Source organism: Zootoca vivipara, chromosome 6, assembly GCF_963506605.1.
Source record: "Zootoca vivipara chromosome 6, rZooViv1.1, whole genome shotgun sequence".
Lineage (NCBI taxonomy): Eukaryota > Metazoa > Chordata > Lepidosauria > Squamata > Lacertidae > Zootoca > Zootoca vivipara.
This window is the reverse complement of record NC_083281.1, coordinates 31,985,971-32,009,744: the sequence shown is the minus strand read 5'-3', so window position 1 is coordinate 32,009,744 and position 23,774 is coordinate 31,985,971. Positions and strand designations below refer to the sequence as shown.

Sequence of the window (23,774 nt, the reverse complement as noted above, 5' to 3'; positions counted from 1 at the left end):
CTTAATAAAGCAAGTTAAAAATTGTGGTACAGTAAGAAATGAAAAATGGACATAGCTATATGTGCACAAATGTAACAACCATGTATTCATTACAATAAAATAGGCAGCGTATTATCACAATTGCAAAATGTGCATTTCTGCAAAGAACCACATAGCACAAGAATCATACCAAAGAACGCTCTAAGCAACTGACAAGTATCATTACACTTGCAAAGAGTATGTTTCAGCAAGGCCTACAAAAAGCAAATTATTATTATCGTATTGAAGGGTGCACTAAGCAGCTCACAATAGGCTTCCGGATAAGGTCATGAGTTGCCAAATCCTCTTCGGATGATAACACCTCAAAAGGGGTTTCAAGGCCCTGATTGCAGTTTTCCAAATGGATAATACCACTGCAAAGGTCCAAAATCATAGGCAGGAATAAATCCACAATAAAGCAATTTAAAATTGTTTGTCTCAGTGAGAAGTGAAAAATGGCCACAACTATGTGTGTACAACTGCCTGGTGCAGAATATTGAAGAACAGCAGGGATTAAGAACCATATGATGATTTTCTAGGACTGGGGTCCCCAAACTGTGGTCCATCAACCTCGAGGGGTAGGCAAGCTTTATTCAAGTGGGTTTGCAGCCCTGCCCACATTAGGTACCCATACTGATCTTTTTCAGTTATATTTTACTGCTGATTTTATTTCTTGTGTTTTACTGCGTTGCAAGTTGAGTTCTATGGAATGTGAGTTGTAATGCAATGCAATGCGATATGAGGAATAAAAGAAGCAATAAAAATGCAGTTTAAAATCATACAGCATCTAGCACAGCAAGGTGTGATGGCCACGACAGGCAGAAAAATTGTTAAGCGGTCTGCCAAGACCACCAACAATTTTGAAGTGGCCTTGTGGGTGGGAGTTCGGGAACCATTGGTTTAAGGAAAGGGTGGAGACTCTGTTTGGGATCAAGGGGGGGCCACTTGCCAACAACAAAAGGCTCCCTCCTTATAAATTATGGTGCTGAGATGAAGATAGCTGCTGCTGGTGGTGGTGATGGTGGAGGAACAGGAGTGGACTGTGCCTATAGTTCTGTAAAGAGGTGTTGACTATTAAACCCAGGCATCCCCCAAACTGCGGCCCTCCAGATGTTTTGGCCTACAACTCCCATGATCCCTAGCTAAGAGGACCAGTGGTCAGGGATGATGGGAATTGTAGTCCAAAACATCTGAAGGGCTGAAGTTTGGGGATGCCTGATTAAACCACTCTGAGAATTGTAGCTTTGTTAAAGGATCAGGGGCTTCTTAACAACTCCCAGCACTCTTAACAAACTACAGCTCCCAGGATTATTATTTTTTTGGGGGGGGGAGCCATGACTGTTTGTAGTGGTCTAATGCTGCTTTAAATACATGGTGTGAATGTGGCCAGTGTTGGAGAGCTTCTCCTTGATTAGCTGAGAGTGCTTCTCCAAGCCTCCTTTGTTATTATGATTAATGAAAAGTGGTCCTGGAAATCTTTCTTACAGTCGTTTGTAATAATACAAAATTTGTTTTATTCAATATAGCTTTCTTTGAAAATTTTAAAAGAAGCTCCTTCTCAACCCCCACCCCCAAATGCAGAATAAATTCCCAGCAGCGTACAATTTGGGCTTGTTAAGATTGCTGGATGAGGTTAATGGGAATCATTTCCTTGGGGGAATTGTAACTTTGGGTTGCATGCAGTGTTAGCCCTACTCAGAATAGACCCGCTGAAATGAATAGACACGACTATCTTATGTCCATTGATTTAAATGGGTTTACTCTGAGTAGAATTTAGCAGGTCATGGCCCTTAGTCTTGGGACATTTCCCCCGCTTCTTTTAAAACTGTTGCAGGTGTTTTATTGCATTTGGCAACATTTTATCCTGCATTTTAAACCAATCCGTTGTCAATGACAGACCAATTGGAACTTTTAAATGTGCACAGGGTAGTGCTTCAAGGCCGCAGCCCTCTTGTTAATTTCTCTTTATGCTTCACAACACAGCAACGGGGCAGATGGAGGTTCCTCTGTGGGATTGGAGGAGGAGGCCTTCCACACCTCTTTCTTTGTTTGTCTGTAATCATGGCATGTCCTGCCCATTGATCTGTTAAACTGGGAAAGCAGAGCATCTTTTTAAAAACCGAGTAAATGATATGTGTGTGGAGCACGGAATGGCATTTTCTGGAATGCAGAACCAGAGCTATCTGGAGTTATGCACATGAATCAAACTGGCAGAGACTTGCTGGGAGCAAATGTACTGTGGAAGTCACACGAGCAGACACACAGTATTCGTTTCAACTTAGTTTATTGGTCAACCAATAAAGCTTTACTCCTTCCTTCACCTACGAGCATGGGAAAAACAATACCACGATACAAAATACAATATAAAGCAACAGTAAATCCAGAGACCGATCATTATCAGCCTGTCTGTTGAAGGTTTGAATCTCTATGAAAAACCCCTCTTGGAAGTTTCTGGGCCTGGACAACATATCACCATGGGATCACCTAGACTGGTTTCCATTGATTCCACAGAGTCAAAGAAGGGACTTGTGCCAAGGGTCAACTGAACTTGCTTCAAGGGTGCTTTGGAAATTATGAAGCGTGCTTCATAACGCTCGCCGCAATGGTATACGCAGTATCCTGACCTCCCAATGTTTGCCCCTTCCTTAGACTGCAATTCCCTTTCATCCTGCCTCCGGACCACCCGCTCCTGACCTTCAGGCCCCTTTCTATCACCTTTCATGTTAGTCCAAAGAACGGAAGGGAAGTTTCTCCCCCCGCCCTCACTCTCACCTCTGATGCTTGGCATGCTTCCATGGCTACGTGCCGGGTGCAAGGAACAGGGGCATTGCCAGGCACATAAAGTAGGGGAGGCATAGAGCACTCACACAAATTTGAATATACTAATTCAGGCTGCTTTTGGGGTGGGGTGGGTGGGGAACAAATTCCAGCTACCAGGATTTACTCCACCCCACCCACAATCTATTGGTAAGAACTGTTGGTTATGGGCATGTTAAAACTCAAACAAGTGCTTCTGGGCACTTTAAGATGGTGGGCGGTTAGTTTTTCACCAGCACTGTGCCAGTGGCCCATCGAATCCATTCCAGCATGCTGTTCTCACAGTGGCTGGATTCAAGCACAAGAGCGTTCTTCACATCCTGTGGTTTTCAGAAACGGGAACATATTTCTTCTTATTCCTGCTCCTCCTTCCCACTACTATCATAAGGGGAAGGGACAAAACACTTTGCACTCCAACCCCCATGGCTATCCCTGTACAATGGCCCTAGCCAGGAACGAGGTGTGTCATGTGGTGGGGACCGAGGGGTCTTCAGCCTCCCCAAATTTTTCAAGGAGGGGGCTGGGCTCCCCACAAATCCTGTGGCCCTGCCCAATGTCGAGCAGGGAGGAGAGGCTGAGCGCTGGCATCATGGCGGTGGGATGCCCATGTTCCTAGGCATGAGCACTTGTGCACTAGGTGTGGGGGGGGGATGTGTCACATGACGTGTTGCATGATGCATCATGTGATGCACCCCTGCAATGTGTGGGGCAAGTCAGCGTCCTCGCCAGCAGCACTGGGAACTGTAACCTTCCCAGTGCTACTGTCATGTGTTAATAGCAATGAGAAAGCCACAACACTTAGTGTTCCTTGGACACAGCGTGCCAGCATAACAAAAGCAGCGGGAGAGGCTCTTTGGGAGGGCAGGTGAAGAGGAGGCAGGTGAGTGGGTGAAAGTGAGGGCTGTTGGGACTTTCAAAGACAGGATGCAGGAGGGATTGGACGGCACTATGCTCTCAATAAAATCTTAGGGGGAACACCAGCATCTATAACAGCTTTGAATTGGCTTTCGGGTTGTGGGGGAGAATGAGCTACTTTCTGATTTCAAGGTGAATATTCTTGTGGTTCTTTCTCCTCAAGCCTGACTCTGGGAGGGTCACCCACCACTGAAGTTAAAGTCTAAGCAACGGAGGAGGGTAAGCAGGAGTGACAGGTTTTTAATGAAGAGCTGAAAACTGCCAAGGTCCACAGATGCAACAGCACAGACAGATCGCCAGGGAATGGAATGTGCATTGTCAGAACCCAAAGCATGTTCTGCAATGCTTTTTGCATGCCATTATTGCTTGACTCCTAAAAATGCAGGGGAACTTCAAGCCAAGGGGCCTAACACAGCTCTCTGGGCCTCTCTATCCAGCTGTTGGGCCTTCTTCTCTGGAGACTTCACCTCTCACCAGCCTTGTCCTGCATAAGGAATGCCAGGAGGCAGCAATTTTTGTCCTGCCAATGCTGCTTCCATTCAGCTGCAGTTCAGTTTCTTTCCACTGAAACTTACATAACTCATTGTGCTACCTGCTATTGTTGAAACAAACATTAATTAATTAATTACGTAATTAGTTACTATGCATTTCAATGGGGAGGAAATGTTAAAAGACAATTCAGAAAACAATGTACCGTCATTCTTTATGTGAAGTTTGTGGATTAAAATAAGAACAGTGGTGAATACTGCTGATATTTGCTTGTGTGATTTGCGATCTGGACTTTGGACAAACATGCAAATTGCAGCAATTTTGGTTCCCATTTCCATTTCTGATGGAATTCTCTGACATGCCTACTTTGCTCTCTCCTCAAGTGCTTTTGCCTGGCTGGAATAGGCCTCCCTGAAATACAGACTTTTGTGCAAGACTAAGAATAACATGTGACCCCACCCACTTTATTCCTCTGTCCCCAGCCTCTACTGGCATGTGGCCCCCAGAGGTTTACACATAAAGGAATGTGGCCCTCAGGCTGAAAAAAGGTCCCCCCTGTTTTAAAACAACTTTTTCTTTCTTCATTTGATGTCTCACCCATGTTATTCTTCGGGGCAACTGGATTCCTATTTGATCATGAAAGGATCTCTAAAAATTTGTATAACAGAGCTATCAGGGAAAATTTGTCCCAACTACAGCTTGGTCCATTATTTGGGTAGGTGGGATTGATGGATGGATGGAGGAAGGGAGTGCATGGCATGGCATGTCTTGTATATGTTTGATTGGATTATTTTTCTTTAAATCAAGTCACTAAGCAAAAGCATTTGGGTTGTTTTTTTTTAAAAACCCCAACAACACACGAAACAAGACACCGTGTGGGATTAGACTGGATTGTTTGCTAGAACATTAAACAGGCATTGTGCATGCTTCGCTGAAGAAGTGCCTTGAGCGGCCATGAAACTCTGCCCAGCCTTTTCCGGACAGAGCCATAGGAAGGACACCCACGCCTCTTTGTGGCTTGGTCTCGGTCATGTTCCACTCAGTTGGGTAACCAGCATACTGCAGGGCGTGGCTGGCCTCACATGTGCCCAAGGGGGCGGGATAGTTCTCGCTTTTAATTGTAGAGGCCACAAAGACAGATGGGACTCTCAGCTCTCCACAAGGGCAGCTCAAGGTGCCAAGGATCTGTTCCCGACTATTGAGCCGTGATGTCAGCCTCTTTGTTATAAAGCAGCTTTCAGGTGGTCTCAAGGAGATCATTGCTTATCAATGCATTTACAGATTCTTATTAGGGCAACCCTTACTTGCTTGTTTTATTCACCAATTTTCTCTCCTGCCCAAAGGGGCGCAGGATGACCAACAGCCAAAACCAAAGACATCATATTTACAGCTTTAAAAACCATTTTAAAACCAACTAAAACATTTCAAAACAGTTTAAGGACATATCAAAACATTTAAGACATTTGAAATAGTGAGCAATATTGGGGGGGGGGTTGAAGAATAATAAAATCATAGAATCACAGAATCATAGAGTTGGAAGGCATCCAAAGGACCGTCTAGTCCAGGCATAGGCAACCTTGGCTCTCCAGTTGTTTTGGAACTACAGCTCCCATGATCCCTAGCTAACAGGGCCAGTGGTCAGGGATCATGGGAGTTGTAGTTCCAAAACATCTGGAGAGCCAAGGTTGCCTATGCCTGGTCTAGTCCAACCCCCCTGGAATGCAGGAAACTCAATTAAAGCATCCCTGACAGATGGCCATCTAGCCTCTGCTTTAAAACTTCAAATGAAGGAGAGTTAACAAGCTTCGAGGGCATGAGAAAAGCTCCTGCCTGAAACCCTAGAGTGATGCTGTCAGTCAGTGTTGACATTACTAATCTAGATGGACCAGTGGTCTGATTCAGTATAAGGCAGTTCCCTATGTATCTTCAGTTCTGCCCTATATGTACCAGAACTATCAGTCGGTGAATTGTCAAAGTGTTTCAAGTACCTTGGCCTTCATGGTACATGGAAACCTGCTGGATCAAACCAAAAGCCCCCAATCCTCTTTGCTGCACCACCTGCCCACATGTTTCCAGGAAATCCACAAATCTGATGGTTTATCCATCTAGCTCATTACTGTCTACTTTGACAGGCAGCAGTTCTCCAGAATTTTAGGAAGGAGGTTTTTCTCATCACATACTAGGTATGACAGGAATGGGGGAGAGGGCCTTTTCTATAATGACTCTATGCCTCTGGAATTCATTGGCGGTGGGGATCATTACAGAGCTTTAAGGGTGCCTTAAATACTCTTTTGCTTCACTCTGTTTTCCCATGAGTTTGGTTTTCTGTTGTTGCTTTGCAGGATAGCTGATGGCTCCATATTGCATTTTGTACTGGGCTTTTTGTAGTCTTGGGACTGGAGGGACATTTTAAAACTGCACACCTTTATAATTCCCTGTTCCATGTAATACCAAATATTTATACTACCCTGGGTATATAAGAATGCTAAATAACTGACTGGACTGAATATTTAGCAGCCCTTTCCAAACACTAAAACATACACACAACCACTTTCCATTTGAGATCTTCCAATTCTATAAATATATGCAGCCTATTCCTTGACCTGAGCTTTTTTCGTTCCTTCTTCACAAACTCTGTCTGTCAATCTCTTCCCTGGCCCGTTCTTTCTTCTTAAATAAAGCTGTTCTTTTGACAGTATTGAGTTGCTCTCATAATTTCCTTAAAAATCCATTCTCTTTGGCCTTTGGTTTTTTTTCCCAAGCTCTCATGTACATTATCCTGGAGATTGTTATAATATAGAAAACTTGAGTTGGATTCCTTGGTTTTATATGACCTTTTATATATCTTAATAAAAAGAACAAAAGATCCAGTGGAAACTGATATGCTGAAATATATTTCAGTAGGAGTACCACCATCCATCAGGAGTTTTAATTATTGCAGGAGTTTATTGGGTATTTTGAGATTGTGACTTCATTGTATTTTGCCTTGTGAGTTTTCTTGGGAGGGCATAAAATGCTGAAAAAGAATTTTGAATCTATCTATCTATCTATCTATCTATCTATCTATCTATCTATCTATCTATCTAAATGTAAACTGGGCATGTGGGTGTGTCTCCACTTTTCTCCGAAACGAGCTTCCACACATATTTCATATGCAGGAAAAAGGAGATGGTTCTACATATACCACTACAACAGGCCAGAGCTATTTTCTTTTTATCCCCTGCAGCTGCCTGCAAAGAGAGCAAGCGTCCCCTGGAAGTGTCCCAGCACTCAGAGGAAATGGGCCTCATCCTGGGCATTTGCGCCGGAGGACTTGTGGTGCTGATCATCCTCCTGGGGGCCATCATTGTCGTCATACGGAAAGGGTAAGGAAATGTTTTCCCCTTCTGCCTTCGCCATCACTGCTGGCTGTGTTGTGGACCCTCCCACAGACTCCCTTCTCTGGACACGAAGCTCATTTCACCTTGTTTGGAGCCCAGCAGCCTTGCTCTGGCGGATGAAGAGAAAAGTCTTGGAGGAAGGAGAGGCAGGGAGGGCATCAGCAGTAGCAAGCCAGAGTCTCGGGCCCTTATCCCAGTGAGCCTTCGTTCTAACCTAGAAGAATCTTCCTCCTTCCTCTCTAGGCCCATAACCAGGGATCTTTTGGTGAGGAGGCACAAACCAAGTAAGGGATCATGGCAGATCAGACAGGACAGACATGCAAGAAGGCTAATACAGTGGTGCCTCGACTTACGAATTTAATTCGTTCCAAAGGCACCTTCGTAGGTCGAAAAATTCGTAAGTCGCAAAGCGCCATTGGAAACACGATTTCCCATAGGAATGCATTGGAAATGGAAAAATTCGTAAGTCGAAGCAACCCCATCTAAAAATTCGTAAGTCGAAAAAACCCTATCTAAAACTGCCACGGTTTCTGTTTGGATGTCGAGAAATTCGTAAGCGTGCGGCCATTTGCGCCATTTGTAAGTCGAAAAATTCGGTTGTCGGGTCGTTCGTAAGTCGAGGTACCACTGTAGCAGGTGTGGACAGTCACACCTCAACCTGATTTCAAAGGCCCCCTCCAAGCGATCAAAAGGGCAATTTATCTTTTCCCAACAGCCCACCCAATGCCAGCATTCTGCACCCATCAGAATTGCGCTAAGGGAATGCAGCCCTGGACAGAAAAAAAGAGGTCCCCCACCCACCATAAGTCTTTTAGGGTGTCATGGGTCCTATGTTCATTTTGCTAGGCAGGACTCAGTCAGTAGAGCATGAGACTCTAGATCTCAGGGTGGTGGGTTCGTGCCCCACATTGGGCAAAAGATTTCTGCATTACAGGGGACATGATGACTTGTGGTCCCTTCCAATTCTATGTTTCAAAACTGGTTTCAGCAGCGATTAAGGATGAATTTATCAGCATGGACTGCATGCAATAACCAAAAGACAAACCTTTAACATCTAGTGGCTAGAAGCTGGGCATTAATGTATAATAATAATAATAATAATAATAATAATAATAATAATAATAGGCAACTATTTATATTAAAAGGATTTCAAACTGCCTTATATTTCAAAAATGTCTCAGCAGTGTACTGTCTAAAACGGATCTATTTTATTTAAAGTTGTACATTGCCTGGTATATGATATGGCAGTATAGAAATACTGTTACGAGTGAGCTGAAACAAAAACACAAGCTAAACACAGTAAAGCAGCAGTATGGAACATAAAAGCATCTAAAAGTGAATAAAACAGAAAACCGGAGGATTCAAAAACATAAAGCAGGATCCAGTCTGATGGGTCAGGGAAAACCTGGGCAAAAAGACGAGGACTGAAGCAACTGATGGTTACTGTATGGCAGAGGGGAGGGTATTCCACAGCACGGGCGTGCCAAGGCTCACCAGCCTTACAGCCTCACTGTAGGGTGCAGAGGTGCAAGTGAAATTTCCCCTTGTCACACACCTGATATTTTTCACCTTCATTGTTATCATTATATTTTTCTTTGTTATTCATATTTTATTTTGTGTGTGTGGGGGGGGATAAACAGGAAAGAAGAACACAAATAGAATCTCCCCATATGCGATCTTAGAGGTGTGTAGAGGGACAGGTAACCTTTCAGGTAACCTGGTCCAGAGTGGTTCATGGCATATTACGTTACAAGGCCAAGGTCTGAATCCCAACTTGCCTATTCAGAGGATTCTAGGTCTTGTTCAAGCTGGGTTCAGGCAGCCCCAGATCACTACAGGTTGGGAGGGGAGCCCAGAGCTATCTGAGGGTGTCAAGGGGTGGGACTTTGGGCAGTGAGGAGAGGCTGGTGCAAGGGAGTTGCTGAGAAACTGTGAAAAAGAGATCTGTTGGGTGGCTACATCTTTGCGGGAGAAGGTGGGGGTAGCTTTACCACCTGGCTTTCCATTCTTCTCACAGCCATGCCTCAGCTCTTTCCTGTTCCTTCCTGGTCCCTGAAGGATCTGATCCTGCATGATTGTGTTCCTTCCTGAGTGGCTTCCCTTGCACGCAGGGAAGCTATTCTCTCTCTCTCTCTCTCTCTCTCTCTCTCTCTCCCTCTCTAAAAATTTTTTTATTGTTTTTTCACATTTTTATACATTTTAACTTAACCATCTCAAACATTAAAAAAAACAAGGTTCTTTTGAACCTTCAGACCTCCTTCCTTCCCTCCATGGGTTCCATATTCAAGATTGAATTTACTGCATCTTTTACTGTTATCCCTCTGTTGTTGTTGTTGTTTAGTCGTTTAGTCGTGTCTGACTCTTCGTGACCCCATGGACCATAGCACGCCAGGCACTCCTGTCTTGCACTGCCTCCCGCAGTTTGGTCAAACTCATGTTCGTAGCTTCGAGAACACTGTCCAACCATCTCATCCTCTGTCGTCCCCTTCTCCTAGTGCCCTCAATCTTTCCCCAAATCAGGGTCTTTTCCAGGGAGTCTTCTCTTCTCATGAGGTGGCCAATGTATTGGAGCCTCAGCTTCACGATCTGTCCTTCCAGTGAGCACTCAAGACTGATTTCCTTAAGAATGGATAGGTTTCATCTTCTTGCAGTCCATGGGACTCTCAAGAGTCTCCTCCAGCACCATAATTCAAAAGCATCAATTCTTCGGCGATCAGCCTTCTTTATGGTCCAGCTCTCACTTCCATACATCACTACTGGGAAAACCATAGCTTTAACTATACGGACCTTTGTAGGCAAGGTGATGTCTCTGCTTTTTAAGATGCTGTCTAGGTTTGTCATTGCTTTTCTCCCAAGAAGCAGGCGTCTTTTAATTTCGTGACTGCTGTCACCATCTGCAGTAATCCCTCTGTCATATATCCATAATTATTATAGTTATTTCCACATTACAAGTGTCATTACATCCCTGCCAATCACTTTAATTGTTTACAGTGGTCCTTTAAATAAATTAAAAGTTTACGCCAGTCTTTTTTAAAATACTTGATTTTCCTGGTTTTGGATCTTCCCCATCAGTTTCACCATCTCTGCATACTCCATCAGTTTTGCCTGCCATTCTTCTTTTATTGTTACTTCTCCTTCCTTCCATCTATGGGCTAATAGCATTCTCGCTGCCGTCATTGCATACATAAAAAGTCTTTTTATCCTCTTTTGGTATCTCTTCACCTATTATATCTAACAGGAAAGCTTCTGGTTTTTTAACAAATGTATTTCTAAACATTTTCTTTAATTCATTATATATCCGGGAAGCTGTTCTCAAAGGAGCAGCGCCATGCAAGACCAGATCCTCCTGCTTAACAGCTGTGAAGCATAAGGGTCAGATCCCGCACAGTGTTCTTGCACCCCAAATGGGTTTATAAAACTCTTTTTAAAATCTCTTGGCTCTACTCCTGAACTGGGCAGGGTGATTGGCTCTTTGTTTAGCATAGGGTGACTAGGCCACAGTGTGGGATCTCGTGGCGGAGGCTGGGCTACAAATGCCAGTCAATCAATCACTTTACCCAGAAGTTTAGAACTGTGTGCAGCAGACAGAGAGACCCGTGTGAGCTTTTTTTGCATGGACCCAGCAGAGCAGTCCTCAGCATGGCTTCCAGTGGCAACACCATGCTGCTGTCATTGCTACAACCCAGGTTGCTAATGGGCTGGACAGCTCCTCAGCACAGATTCCGCAGAGTCCTCTGAGCTTCAAAGCTAAGGCTGGCAGGGGGCAAGGAAGCAGGTCAGCAATGCCTGCTTTGTGTTCCGTCTATATTTCATGAGTTCCCATTCTGCCTGGATAGGCACGATCCCTCTGCCCTTTCAGGAACATTAAGTCCCCGACAAAGGAGTTGGTTTTCCCCAAAGCAGCCCACCGGGGAATGTCAAGAGTCAGCAAGGCGCAACAGGTCAGGCCAGCAGGAATCGCAGAGGTTGGACGGAGTCACACGCTCATGAGTCTCTGGTGGATTGGCTGCATGGTATCCACCTCACGCATCTTCTGCCTTTGCACTGCATGCTGCTCACTGCCTGACAGTCCGTGGCTCAGAAGAGGATCGAATTGGGGGCCACTGTGAAACTTTCTGCCTTCAAAACAAAATTGGGCGTCTTCCAGGGAGAGAAAGAAAAAGTGGGGGGTGGGGGGGAATGGGAATCTGGATTGGAGTCCTGAGCTAAAGAAAGGCAGGATTTGTGATATTCTCACAACCCTCATCCTTCTGTATAAACATACATGTGGCTTGAATTAACCCATAGCTGTTTCTTTATGTTATACTTTCCCCTTCCAGACTGGTGTTTAATTGCAGGTATATTTTGCAACATGTTATTGATGCTATAAAAGTCCATTATTAGTGCAATAGTGCAGTGTTTCTCAACCAGTGTGCCTCCAGATGTTTTGGGACTACAACTCCCATCATCCCTAGCTAGCAAGACCAGTGGTCAGGAATGATGGGAGTTGTAGTCCCAAAACATCTGGAGGCACACTGGTTGAGAAACACTGCAATAGTGGAATAGTGTTGGCTCTATTCTGCTTTAGTTTTTTTTTAAAAAATATGCATTTTCCAAATTTAATAATAATAGTCATTTTTTATTTGTACCCCACCCTCCCTGGCCAGAGCTGGGCTCAGAGCAGCTAACATCGTATAAATAATACAATATGCATAAAAACAAGCAATCGGTCAATTAAAATGCATCCCAAAATTAAGTCAAATAAATTAAAGTTAAAACTGGACAAATGACAATACTCAGGTTAAAATATTATGCACATCTTACAGTTCTTTTTTAATCACCGCATTTAGGTGGGGTTTTTTTTCTGTGATGCTTCCCCAGTGATACCACATTAATGCTGTCCAACAGCAACATCCACAAAATAAATAAACCAGGACATTTGTAGTATAAGATATAACAGCATGTGCACTGACTGGCAATGGAGCAGTGTGACTGCCCCAAAACCTTCACAGGCACAAACAGTATTGAAAATGGGATTGTGTGTGACCACCCTGGTGAACACAAATAATAATGTAAGCTCTGTTGACACCATACATTTAAAGTCATGGCTTCCACCCAAGAATTCTGGGGACTCTAGTGTGCTGAGGCCCATATTCCCCGCACAGAGCTACCATTTCCAAAGTTTCCTGTGAAGAGGGATTGATTGTTCAACCACTTCAGAATTTGTAGCTCTGGGAGGGGAATGGGGTCTCCTAACAACTCCCAGCATCCTTAACAAACTACCCTTCCCAGGGTGCTTTGGGAGAAGCCATGATTGTTTTAAGTGGTATTCTAGTGCTTTAAATGTATGGTGTGAATGTAGCCTAGATCTTTGGCATAGGAATGACTTGAGAAAAATGGGGGGGGGGACAGAGTTAAGTGTTGATAGTTGGTGTTGAAGGTGGCTTCTGACTAATGCTGCAGTCAGATTATAGTCTTACAGAAGGGCACAAACCTGGGTGTCGTTTAATTTATCCTGGCAAAGAACACAATCAAGTACTGTTAATGTGCTGGGATGTTCTGCCAACTTTTTTTGCGCGCATCTTTCAGATTCCAGAACCGTGCCGCTATTTGACTGTAACATAAATGGCTCTGCAAAGGATGGCATGCCAAGCAGCGTTGAGCTTAAAGAATTCAGTGTCTGAAGTGGATTTGTTTAACCTTGTGCGACAGGGAGGGGGAAGAGGAGGGAGGTCTGTCTTCTTTCACCTGGGCTCTGTGCCGTGCCAGCTCATGCGGCGCCTTGGCAGACATGAAATGCCAGCTCCATAGGGGTCCTCATATCAATTGAGGGGCCCTCATATCAACCGAGGAGAGCTTCAGTTCATTTTAGGATTTCTTTTTAATATTAGTTATATAAAGCTATGCACAAATTAGCGGCTTAAAGCAGTTTCCCTGCTGCTGCTATTCAAGTTGCCTTTGCACATTGCAGTACACGCCAGAGAGTGAGTCTTCATCCAATGTGCATCGTGTCTTGGGTCTCCCTGCACCTGTAACTCCCCACACAACTACTATTCATAAAGTTGTTGCCTGTGCGTATACACAATGGCTGTCTCAAATGTAATGGCTTCAGCTTAATGGCGAAGTGAATGTGCCTTACGTTTTCAATTCAGGTAGATGCTGGCTTGGGGAAAAAACTTATTAAATGGCAGCCTTTCTAAAAAAGCAAACGAACTGCAGGATATGGATTGTAGCTAATCTCCTGTGCACATGGATTCAAACAACGGCAGTGGGTGTGCACTGGAGCCAGAGTAAATGGTAGTGTGTACACAGCTGAATACAGTGTTCTCCAAATTTGGTTTCCCAAATGCTCTTGGTCTACAGCTCCCATCATCCCTCACCTTTGGCTAAGCTGGCTGAGGATGATGGGAGTTGTAGTCCAGCAACACCTGAGGAACCAAGGTTGAAAGACACAGATCAAATACAATACAATTAGGGACAAGCTAGGTATCAGTGCTCAGTGCCTTTAGGCAGCTTCTGGGACCACAATTACTTGGCAGAGTTTACTGGTGCTGGTACCTGCCCAGTCATAGGCCTATCTAATGGCAGCAGAGATGGGCAGCCACTTAAATTTCCCACAGTGCCCAGGAACAGCACTCATCAAACATTATGGATGATGGTTGGAAATGAAAAGAGTCAGCCAATGCTGCCATTGTTGGGTAAACCCATGGCCATGGCCCACCAATGGAGGAGGGGACCTAACAGAGGGCAGTGCTGTCAGGGACCGTGCTGAGGAGAGCTGCACTGAGGAGGAATGGTGGGAGCCTCCCTCTCCCCTTCCCCTTCCCCCTGCTCCTGATCAGGAACCTGAATCTTCCCGGGAGCAGGAAAACATTATAGATTTGGAACAGTGGTTTGCAGAGGGACATAGTTCAGAAGGCAGAAGCTGGGAAGTACTGAGTGGGGAACAGCTAGGAGGAGGAAAACTGGGAGAGAGAGAGTTAACAGACTCACTGTCGCTGGAAAGTGTCCATCTGCTCACCCCAAGGTTAAGAAGAGCACAGTGGTTGAGAGATCAGGTTGCAAGACGTGGTAGTGACGTGGATGAGTAAGGAGGAAGTAGGGGGTACCCTTAATTGGGAGCACCTTCATTCCTAGGAATGGAATCTTTGTTCTCTCGCTGTGATCATTAAAAATTCCAATCAATAAGATACTCCTTCCTCTTTGTTCTGCTTATCTATGGCCAAAGGGGGGGGGGAGGAAGCTGAGTCCCTGAAGCCTGACAAGTGCTGACCTTCCCCATGCCAGTCCTAATTCGGGTGCAACACATCACTCTTGATCTTTCATTCTGCGTGCAACACCCCCCCCCAAAAAAAAACACCCAACAGCAATTGAAAAGACATATGTGGATATATAATAAAAGAGTGGCAGGTTTCTTATTAATATCTGTGGATCCAGGGGATTCCTACCTCAGCTTTTCAGTGAAACCCAGTGAGTAGTATAAAGCTCACAGATTCAGGCAGTCAGAACAGATGGCAGTGTTATAAACCATGCATTACAGGGCTCCCCTTTATATTTATTTTTTGTTACATTGCATTTTGTTACATTTTGTTACATTACAGATATGGGGCAAGCTGTCTTCACTGCTGCCTTCACTTCCTAGCAAATGACCCTATCTTGCTGCATAATTTAAGAAGCTAGTTACCGGTTCATTATGTTATCTGTGCTGTTTTTAATAGTTGATTTAAGTTTGGAAACCAGAGTTGTTAGCAACCTTGTTAACCTTGAGTTATTTGAGTTGGAACATTTGTCCATCTAGCTCAGCCTAGGCAGGATAGTCAACTGGTTGACCTCTAAATGTTGTTAGACTAAAGTTCCCATCGTCCCTGCCAGCATGGCCAATGCTCAGGGATAATGGGAGTTGAAGCCCAACAACTTATGGAGCCTACCACTTTGGGTACTCATGGTCTACACCGGCATCAGGTTTCAGATAGGGGACATTCACAACCCTACTTGGAGATAGTGGGAATTGAACTTGGGACCTTCTGTATGCAAAGCAGATACTCTACCACTGAGCTATGGCCACATGGGTTGCTGGAGAGGAATAAGAATACAAAGTCTTGTGTCTTGTGAAGAGGAGACCCCTGACTGTGTGTTCTGGAGAAATCAGAAATGGTTTATTTCTTCAATTATCAGCTTCATAAAGGATTAAAATGCAGGTGGTAGGTGGGAGGGAATCAAGCCTTTAAAAAGACTCCTGGGAGATTCTTAGATTGCGAAGATTTCCTCAAAAGATTAAAGACACTCCTATAGAGCCCTTATTCACATTCCTTAGTCTCTGCACAGAGCAGATCTGCCGCCAGTGTTACTTTGTCTGTTACGGCCTTTCCTCAACAGGTTAAGAATCCATTCAGACATCCATCTCTTCGCTTGAATCAAGGTGTTTGGCTGATCCCATTTTAAATGTCGCAGTTGATTAAATCATTTCAGTTGAAGTTCCTTGCAAAACCATGGACAGCCGCTCCTTGGATTCAGAGTGTAAATAAACAACAGATGGATGCTGTTTGTGCTAAAGGAATGGCCTGATACCCAAAATGGTGTCTCTTTCCTACCTGACAATTCCGTATTTGGTATGTTGTTGGGCTGGTTTCAGGGTTGGCACCAGGTGTGATGGCCCCTCAGCAAGGAGCTCCTTGGTGACCTTCCTATTTGGTCCCCTCCTACCTGCAAACTGTGGGCTTGGTAGCACTGGCTGGGTCCGGGAAGATGCTTGCTACTTTCTCTTTCCCACAGGAGCGATGGTGTGACAGACACTGCAGGGCATTGCAGCAAATGCAAGATGGCACATGGCTTCCTGTTTGGGATCAAAGAAGGCACCATTTTCCATTTGGCCCTGCTTTCGTTGCATGCAGAACTGTTTCCATTCCATTACAATTCACTTTCTGCCCAAAACTACATTTCCCACCACTGTCCATTGTAGTAAAATTATGTTACTTAAGTAGTGTAATTCATTTTGTAAATTATGCCATCCTTGCATTATTCTACCCCATTCATTTCGGTGCGAAGGAACCACAATGCAAAATGAGGGGGAAATGAACAATTATTTGTAGACTGAAAGCAACAACTACAGTGAATACTTATGGCATTTGCTGGGTTGATTTCTGTTCCAGACATGGGACAAATAAGTGAACACAGGCAATTGTTGCTTCTGTTTCCATTTGCTTCACATTTCTTCGCCAAGCCTGCTTCCCAGACCTATCCGCTGCATTCAGATAAGACCACGACTGGGGGAGTGAGAAAACGAGAGAGACAAAGCTCTGGTGAACTCTGCCTAAGGTGTTGGAATAGATTCGACAATGTGATCTCAGTCTGCATTTCAAATAGGTAGCCTGCATGTTGAGATCACATTGTTGGATGCTCCTGCAAGTTCTCGCTAAGTTCATTCATTGCTGAGCTAAGTTTTTACTTGCAGGGTTTTATATATGCGGGGAAGCATTCAAAAAACAGTATTGTTCCACCTGCAGTCTGAAATGGTACAATTCACTCTACTACTATGGGATCTTAGCACCTCACTCTGCTAAGAGTCGTTTTGGCCTCTAGTTCTCAGTGCTTCTGCAGATAGTCTAAAATGGGGCGTTTGAAACATAAAGATGTGAAATGATATTGGACATCATTGCTTTAAAATTCAATCTGGGAACTGAGGCCAAGAGACAGTGGCTTTAATGTGGAACATTTCAGCTCAGTGCAGCTTTTCCGTCCTCCGTAACACAAGGAGGTGACCATAAGCTGCACCTGCAGAAATTATGCCCTCTAATAGTGAACTTGGGTGGTGAGAACAGGTCCCCGTGAGAAACATGGGGGAGATACTGGATTCCTCAGAGAAACCTCAAGCCACAGATTGCTGTGTTTTTGAGGGGAGTTGAGAAAATGGAATGGAGTATCATGTGAGAGGGTATGGCTGGCTGGCTGGCTGGAACACTAAATAGGCACCCTGGACCCTGCAACTTTTTTGTTGCAAGCTCCACATATTGTCCCTTGTACACAACTCTATAAAAAAAGTCCAGGATCCCCATTGCTGGAGGCTGTGCTGGATTCAGGAAGACAATTGTGCAATGCTTTGCTATGCCTCTCATGTGGCGAAGTTGACCATGGGAAGCTAATGGAAGCAAAGAAATTGCCTGGGAAACAGCCAGGCCTCCAGCTTATTAGCAGATATGATAGGGAAGGCTTTGCAGAGCTATTTCTGGCTGGGACTAAAGGACGCTTCTTCCCAGACTGATGAGCAATACCTGTTGCCTCCCTGCAGGTTTAGCTGTGACAGGGAGAATGGAACTGTTAGGAAGAATATTAGAAAACACATTGGCTGTGAGAAGTGGAATATTCAGTCTGCTGGCTAGGATATGTATTGGCCTTCACCAGCAGTGTGCATTTCAGATCCTTTGGACTACAAATCCCATTAGGCCCAGGCAGCCCCAGTCCAAAAGATCTAGCTCTGAAGGCTGATATATATACCATTAATATATCTGACCCTCAGACACACCAAGACAGCTAATAACAGCATTAAAGCTATAATGAAGCAAATTGAAACTATGTTTGCAGTGGCCGATCGAAAGCTACCCTCCAACAAAGAATCCAGTATAAGTCATTGTTTTTAATTGAAGGCTTCAGGTAGCCCTGGGATTCTCCGTCTGGCACCCATGACCACCACAATAATGTCACAACCATCTTGGCACTCCCAATTTTTAATTACTTTTTAAAAAATTAAGTTGGGAGTTGGTTGAGTTTTATTGTTTTATTATTTGAGGGGGTGGCTATTGCCTGCTTTTTTTGTCTGTGTTTTATTCATTGGGGTATAGGTGTTTCTGCTTTGGGGGAGGAGGGGGTTCTGAGCATCCCCAGTTTTTCTTACATGAAATGATTATTTTATAGTGCCTTTGAAAGTTCCTTAGAGGTCCAAAAGTGCCCCGTCCCCAAGTCCCAAAAGGTTGGAGACCCCTGATCTAGCCTCTGCATTCCTCGGAGAAATAAAGAGGTCTCTTGTTTTTATCTTTGCAGCATTAGCATCCAGGGAGCACATGAAGTTTGGCAGAATTAGAATCACAAAGCCTTGTGAAGTTCAGAATGAGACATAGAGTGGTGTCTTCAAAAATCAAGGGTGGGGCATGGTGGGATGGGGTGGTGATATACCTCTGTTATGGGTAGCACCATAGCTGCTCAACAAAACAAGTGCTCTGTTTTAAACCTGATGAGAACAAATTTGTAGCAAAGGAACTACCCTACATCACAATCCCAAACACTAAATCTGCAGCAATCCAGATTATCTGTTCCTCAGTTATCAGCATACAATTTCAAGGACACCTGGAATTAGATGTGCAGTTTGCGAAGTATGTGTGTTTGCAGGTGTGGGGAAGCGAGTTACTTGGTGTCTTTGCCCTCTCTAAACCTTTTTGGCAGGTGACCTTGCTTGCCCTTAGGGCAGCACCAAGCATGTCCGAAAACTGCTTCCCATTTCCAGCTGATTGCTTTCTCTGTCTCCCTGCACTTCCTTCCTCCTTCCTTCCCCCCCCCCTGTCTCCGGCTCCCTTCCCCCCTCCCTTTGCATGGACAATGGCTCAGTCTCTGATCTGTTGTCATTTTAGGCTCCAAATATCCCATCTTCTCCTTCATTATTTGCTGAGAAAAGCTGCTTATGCAATCTCTGCTGTTTCTCTTTGTTTGCACGCTTGCCAGGAGGAACTACTATTCCTATTCCTATTACCCGTAAGTAATTCTCATTCACTCGCGCTCGCTCCGCTGCTCGCTGCTCCCAACTGGTTCCCTTTCCTTGTCACATAAATGTTAAAGTACCATTTGGGGGGGCTCCAGGGGTGGGGGGAAACGGCTGCTGAAATAAAATGTAGAGACTCCAGAGGGAGGTGGGGAAGGGGTTTGCCGCTGGAGGGGATCAAGACCTGGAATGCCCTTTAGAGAGGCTATATACACCTCAAGAGAATACAACTCGCCCAGCTTCCACCATGTTTGATTTAATGGTTTTTGCCCATCTGGAAATTAAACCTCTGCAACTGCTTATGTTGGATTCATCTAAAGCCTGTTTCATGGAGATTAGGAGTGGGTAATATTTTTCAGCCCCATAGGCAACCTCATTTGGGGGAGCAGTGTCACATGTTGGGGTTAGCTGGGGCCAGAGGCAAAACTGGATGGAGCAGCTAATATAGATTTTCCTTTCGTACATTAGAGTTGTTTTTACACACCCTCTATGCTCCACCCAGGCAAGCAAGAGGCATTCTCAGAGTCTAGAGTTCAAGGGCACATTGCAGCCAGACAAAAACACCCAAGGAGAGCGAAGCAAAGCATGGTAGATGAGGGGTGTGGCTTGGGAAGAGGGGGTGTGGCTAGGGAAGAGGTGTGGTTTGAAGAGAGTCCCTAGGGTTGGACAGATGGGCCTAAAGGGCTGGATTCAGGGGGGAGGACACCTGAGATTCCCCACCCCTAAGGTAGATATTGGAGAACTGTCACAAGGTTGCCTTGGACTACCTCAGAAATTATTTCCAAAAGCAGAAGGAATTATTTTTCAAGCCAATCTATAGCAAGTGCATAAGACCTCGAGGGAACAATATCTCCCCTGGTCACTTGGGCCATTACTGCAGGGATGGGGATCCTGTGTCTCTCTAGATACAGTGGTACCTCTGGTTAAGAACTTAATTCATTCCGGAGGTCCGTTCTTAACCTGAAACTGTTCTTAACCTGAAGCACCACTTTAGCTAATGGGGCCTCCTGCTGCCACCGCACCGCCGGAGCACGATTTCTGTTCTCATCCTGAAGCAAAATTCTTAACCCGAGGTACTATTTCTGGGTTAGCGGAGTCTGTAACCTGAAGTGTCTGTAACCTGAAGCGTTTGTAACCCGAGGTACCACTGTAGTGTTGTTCTCCAACTCCAACCAGCCCCAGTCATTATGAACACCATTCCTTCTCTCTTTAAATTGTACACCCCTATTACTTCTGCTTCTACTTACTTCCCAGTGCTGCTTTTTGCCAGGGAAAAGAAAGGCAAAGGTCCTTTCAGGTGCTGGCAGTGAGGGCAGGCAAGGACGGATGGTGGTGGTTGTGAGAAGCCTGCTATTCTTTTCCAACTTGGATTTTATTCCAAGCCAGATAAGTTTTCAAGGATTTGCTCTCCTTTCACGGAATCAAAGAAACAGCGGGCTTTGTTACTGCTGAATATTTCCTTCTGATAGTGAAGCCTTTTTTAGCTTACACAGAAATGAATAAATCACTTGTAAGTAAACACACACACTTACATATTTCTGTTTACTTATTAATTCCTAATTCAAGACCATGTTAAAATGCTTTTCACACCAGACCAATACCAGGGACATAATGATGCAGTGCTAGAAGAATTAAGACTACTACGTTTTATTTCAATTTTCTTCTTCTGAATAGAAATGGGTTATTTAAAATTGTATTATTATTTCTATAGATGGTTAATATATTGCATAAAGTTTAATAAATGGAAATTAATAGCAATGCATTTTCATTTCAAAGCTGTTTGGGAATTCCTGCTCTACACAATGATTTAACCGGTATAGAAATGTGTCCCAGTTTTAGGAAGGAGCTTTTGAAATCTGTGGCCTAGAAGCTTTGTAAATAAGAAGTTAAAAGCAAGGTGCACAGAACTAGATTCATTCCTCTCATTTAGTTGCTTACAGTGTTTCTAAACTGCTTTTTAAAGTTGCTCAGTATGGTGTACCACAAAATCAGATTATAAGGAAAGGGATTTGGTTAAGTGTTATGAAGAACATCGTGTGGCACAGGTTGTTCACAGCAGTGTAGCAGATCACCTTGAAAGGTCTGTTTCAATTTTTTATCTCTCCATTTATAAGCAGAAGCTGGATGGGTACTCATCAGGGATGCTGTAGCTTCCTATTTCCTACATCTTGATGACCTTTGAGCTCACCCCCAGTTCTAGGATTCTAGAATTGAATATCATGAAACCAAAGAACAGAAGTGCATTGCTTGTATCCAAATAGCTTTAGTGCAGCGGAAGACACTTTTTCCTCTGCATGAGTTTCTGCCAGTTTTCTTCTCCTCTCACAAACGAGCATACTATGATTCCTCCTCCTCCTCCTCCTCCTCCTCCTCCTCCTCCTCCTCCTCCTCTTCCTCTTCCTCTTCCTCTTCCTCTTCCTCTTCTTCTTCAGGATTTCACACTGGTAACAAGGAAGGGGTAGCGAAGATGCAAATAAACAAAAAGAAAGCTGCAGAATTTAATTTTAGGAATTATCAAGGCTAAACCAGAATTCATGAAGTATAGAATGAAGAGCGGAGAGAGAACCAGGATGCCAAAACAGGAAAGGACTGGGGAATTTTCTCTCACCCTTGCCATGAATCTCCAGATGCCTTTTCTTAGGATGCACCACAGTGTTTTGACTTTCACCCTGGCATCTTCAGTCTGAAATGCCTTTGTCAGAAGAACTGGAAGGGAAAGCCTTCCTTGGGAGTGCTATTATTGTTAGGAGCCATGAAAGGCAAATTATGAGGCATTGTCTCTGTGTTGGTACAGAGCTGAGCAACTTGCCTGATGTTAAAAGTCCTACACTTAAAATCACATTGGGGTACTGATCAATAGTATTGAACAGACGTAAGTGGAGCATCACAAGGATAGACAGCGCCACAGATTCTGCTTTGTTTTGCAAGGAGGTGTCTGTGGGCTAAGTGTATTTAAAAGGGCCATGGGAGTATAAGTGGGCATTGCACTGATTTTCCTGCACTGCCTGGGAAAGATGCTGGGGGGGGGGGAATGGGGAAGGAACTTCAGACCCACATCCTTGTTCACTGGAGTTGTGCTAAAATGCCAGTTAAGAGCAGAGGGGGGGCACTTCATTGGAAGTTCTCTATCCAAGAAAGGCCACTGTCAGTATACAACAACAACAACAACAACAACAACAACAACAACAACAACAACAAACAAACAAACAAACAAACAAACAAACAAACAATTTTATTATTACACCTCACCCATCTGGCTAGGTTTTCCCATCCAATCTAGGTGGCTTCCAGCAGAATATAAAAACATAATAAAATATCAAACATTAAATCCTCCCTAAACAGGGCTGCCTTCAGGTGTCTTCTAAAAGTCAGATAGTTGTTTATTTCCTTGACAACTGGTGGGAGGGCGTTCCACGGCCAAGAAGGCCCTCTGCCTGTTTCGCTGTAACCTCACTTCTCGCAGTGAGGGAACTGTCAGAAGGCCCTCAGAGCTGGACCTCAGTGTCCGGGCTGAACGATGGGGGTGGAGACGCTCCTTCAGGTATACTGTGCTGAGGCCGTTTAGGGCTTTAAAGGTCAGCAACAACACTTTGAATTGTGCTCAGAAACACACTGGGACCCTTTAGGACTGGTGCTATATGGTCTCAGTGGCCAGTCTCAGTCACCAGTCTAGCTGCCACATTCTGGATTAGTTGTAGTTTCTGGGTCACCTTCAAAGGTAGCCCCACGTAGAGCGCATTGCAGTAGTCCAAGCGAGAGATAACTAGAGCATGCACCACTCTGGCGAGACAGTCTGCGGGCAGGTAGGGTCTCAGCCAGCATATTCCATGGGGGAACTTTCACTTTTAATTGATCTACACCAAGGAGAATAATGACTTATAGATCTGCTGGAGGATGGATAGTATAAGTCTGCCTATCTAATAATCTCAAAATAGCTTCATTTTCTGTGGAACAGAAACATCTTTGAGTGGTCCCACTTACTGACTGCTTAGGATGAGAAGCAGGGCAGGAGCCAGAAATTTTGTAGTGGTGGAACTTAAGGGGTGTGAAAACATGCAGAGGAATGTGTGTTTGTATGTATGTGTGTGTGTGTGTGTGTATCTATAAGAAAATTAAAACTTAGCTTTCTAACTTTTTAAAAGAAGGGCTTAGGGTCATAGCCAACTAAGTTCTATTCAGAGTAGATCCACTGAAATTAACAAACGTAAGTTAGACCCTAATGCTGGATACAGCCCCTAGGACTTGCCAGATCAGATGAAGTCTCTCTCTAATCCAACCCAATCATGGGCAGCCCATCAATAAGGTGAAACAATTTGCATCAGGCAGCAGGTGCAACCCCCGCTGCTGCAATGACACTGCTGCCAGCCCCACTGGGGCTTTTCCTGTGCCACCACCGCAGTGCCATTGCCCTCACTGCTGCATCCCTTGCA

The 23,774-nt window shown here is 44.5% G+C and overlaps 1 protein-coding gene across 5 annotated transcripts in view; it reads left to right on the top strand.

The window, feature by feature from the left end:
* The window catches only part of PTPRU (protein tyrosine phosphatase receptor type U), a 359,555-nt gene that overhangs the window by 253,361 nt on the left and 82,420 nt on the right, over nt 1–23,774 (top strand). For all 5 annotated transcript variants that reach the window (XM_035119522.2, XM_035119521.2, XM_060275729.1 and 2 more), the window contains one exon: nt 7,466–7,604. In XM_035119522.2, coding sequence (XP_034975413.2) covers nt 7,466–7,604 — 139 coding nt within the window. The remainder of the gene's footprint in view (nt 1–7,465; nt 7,605–23,774) is intronic.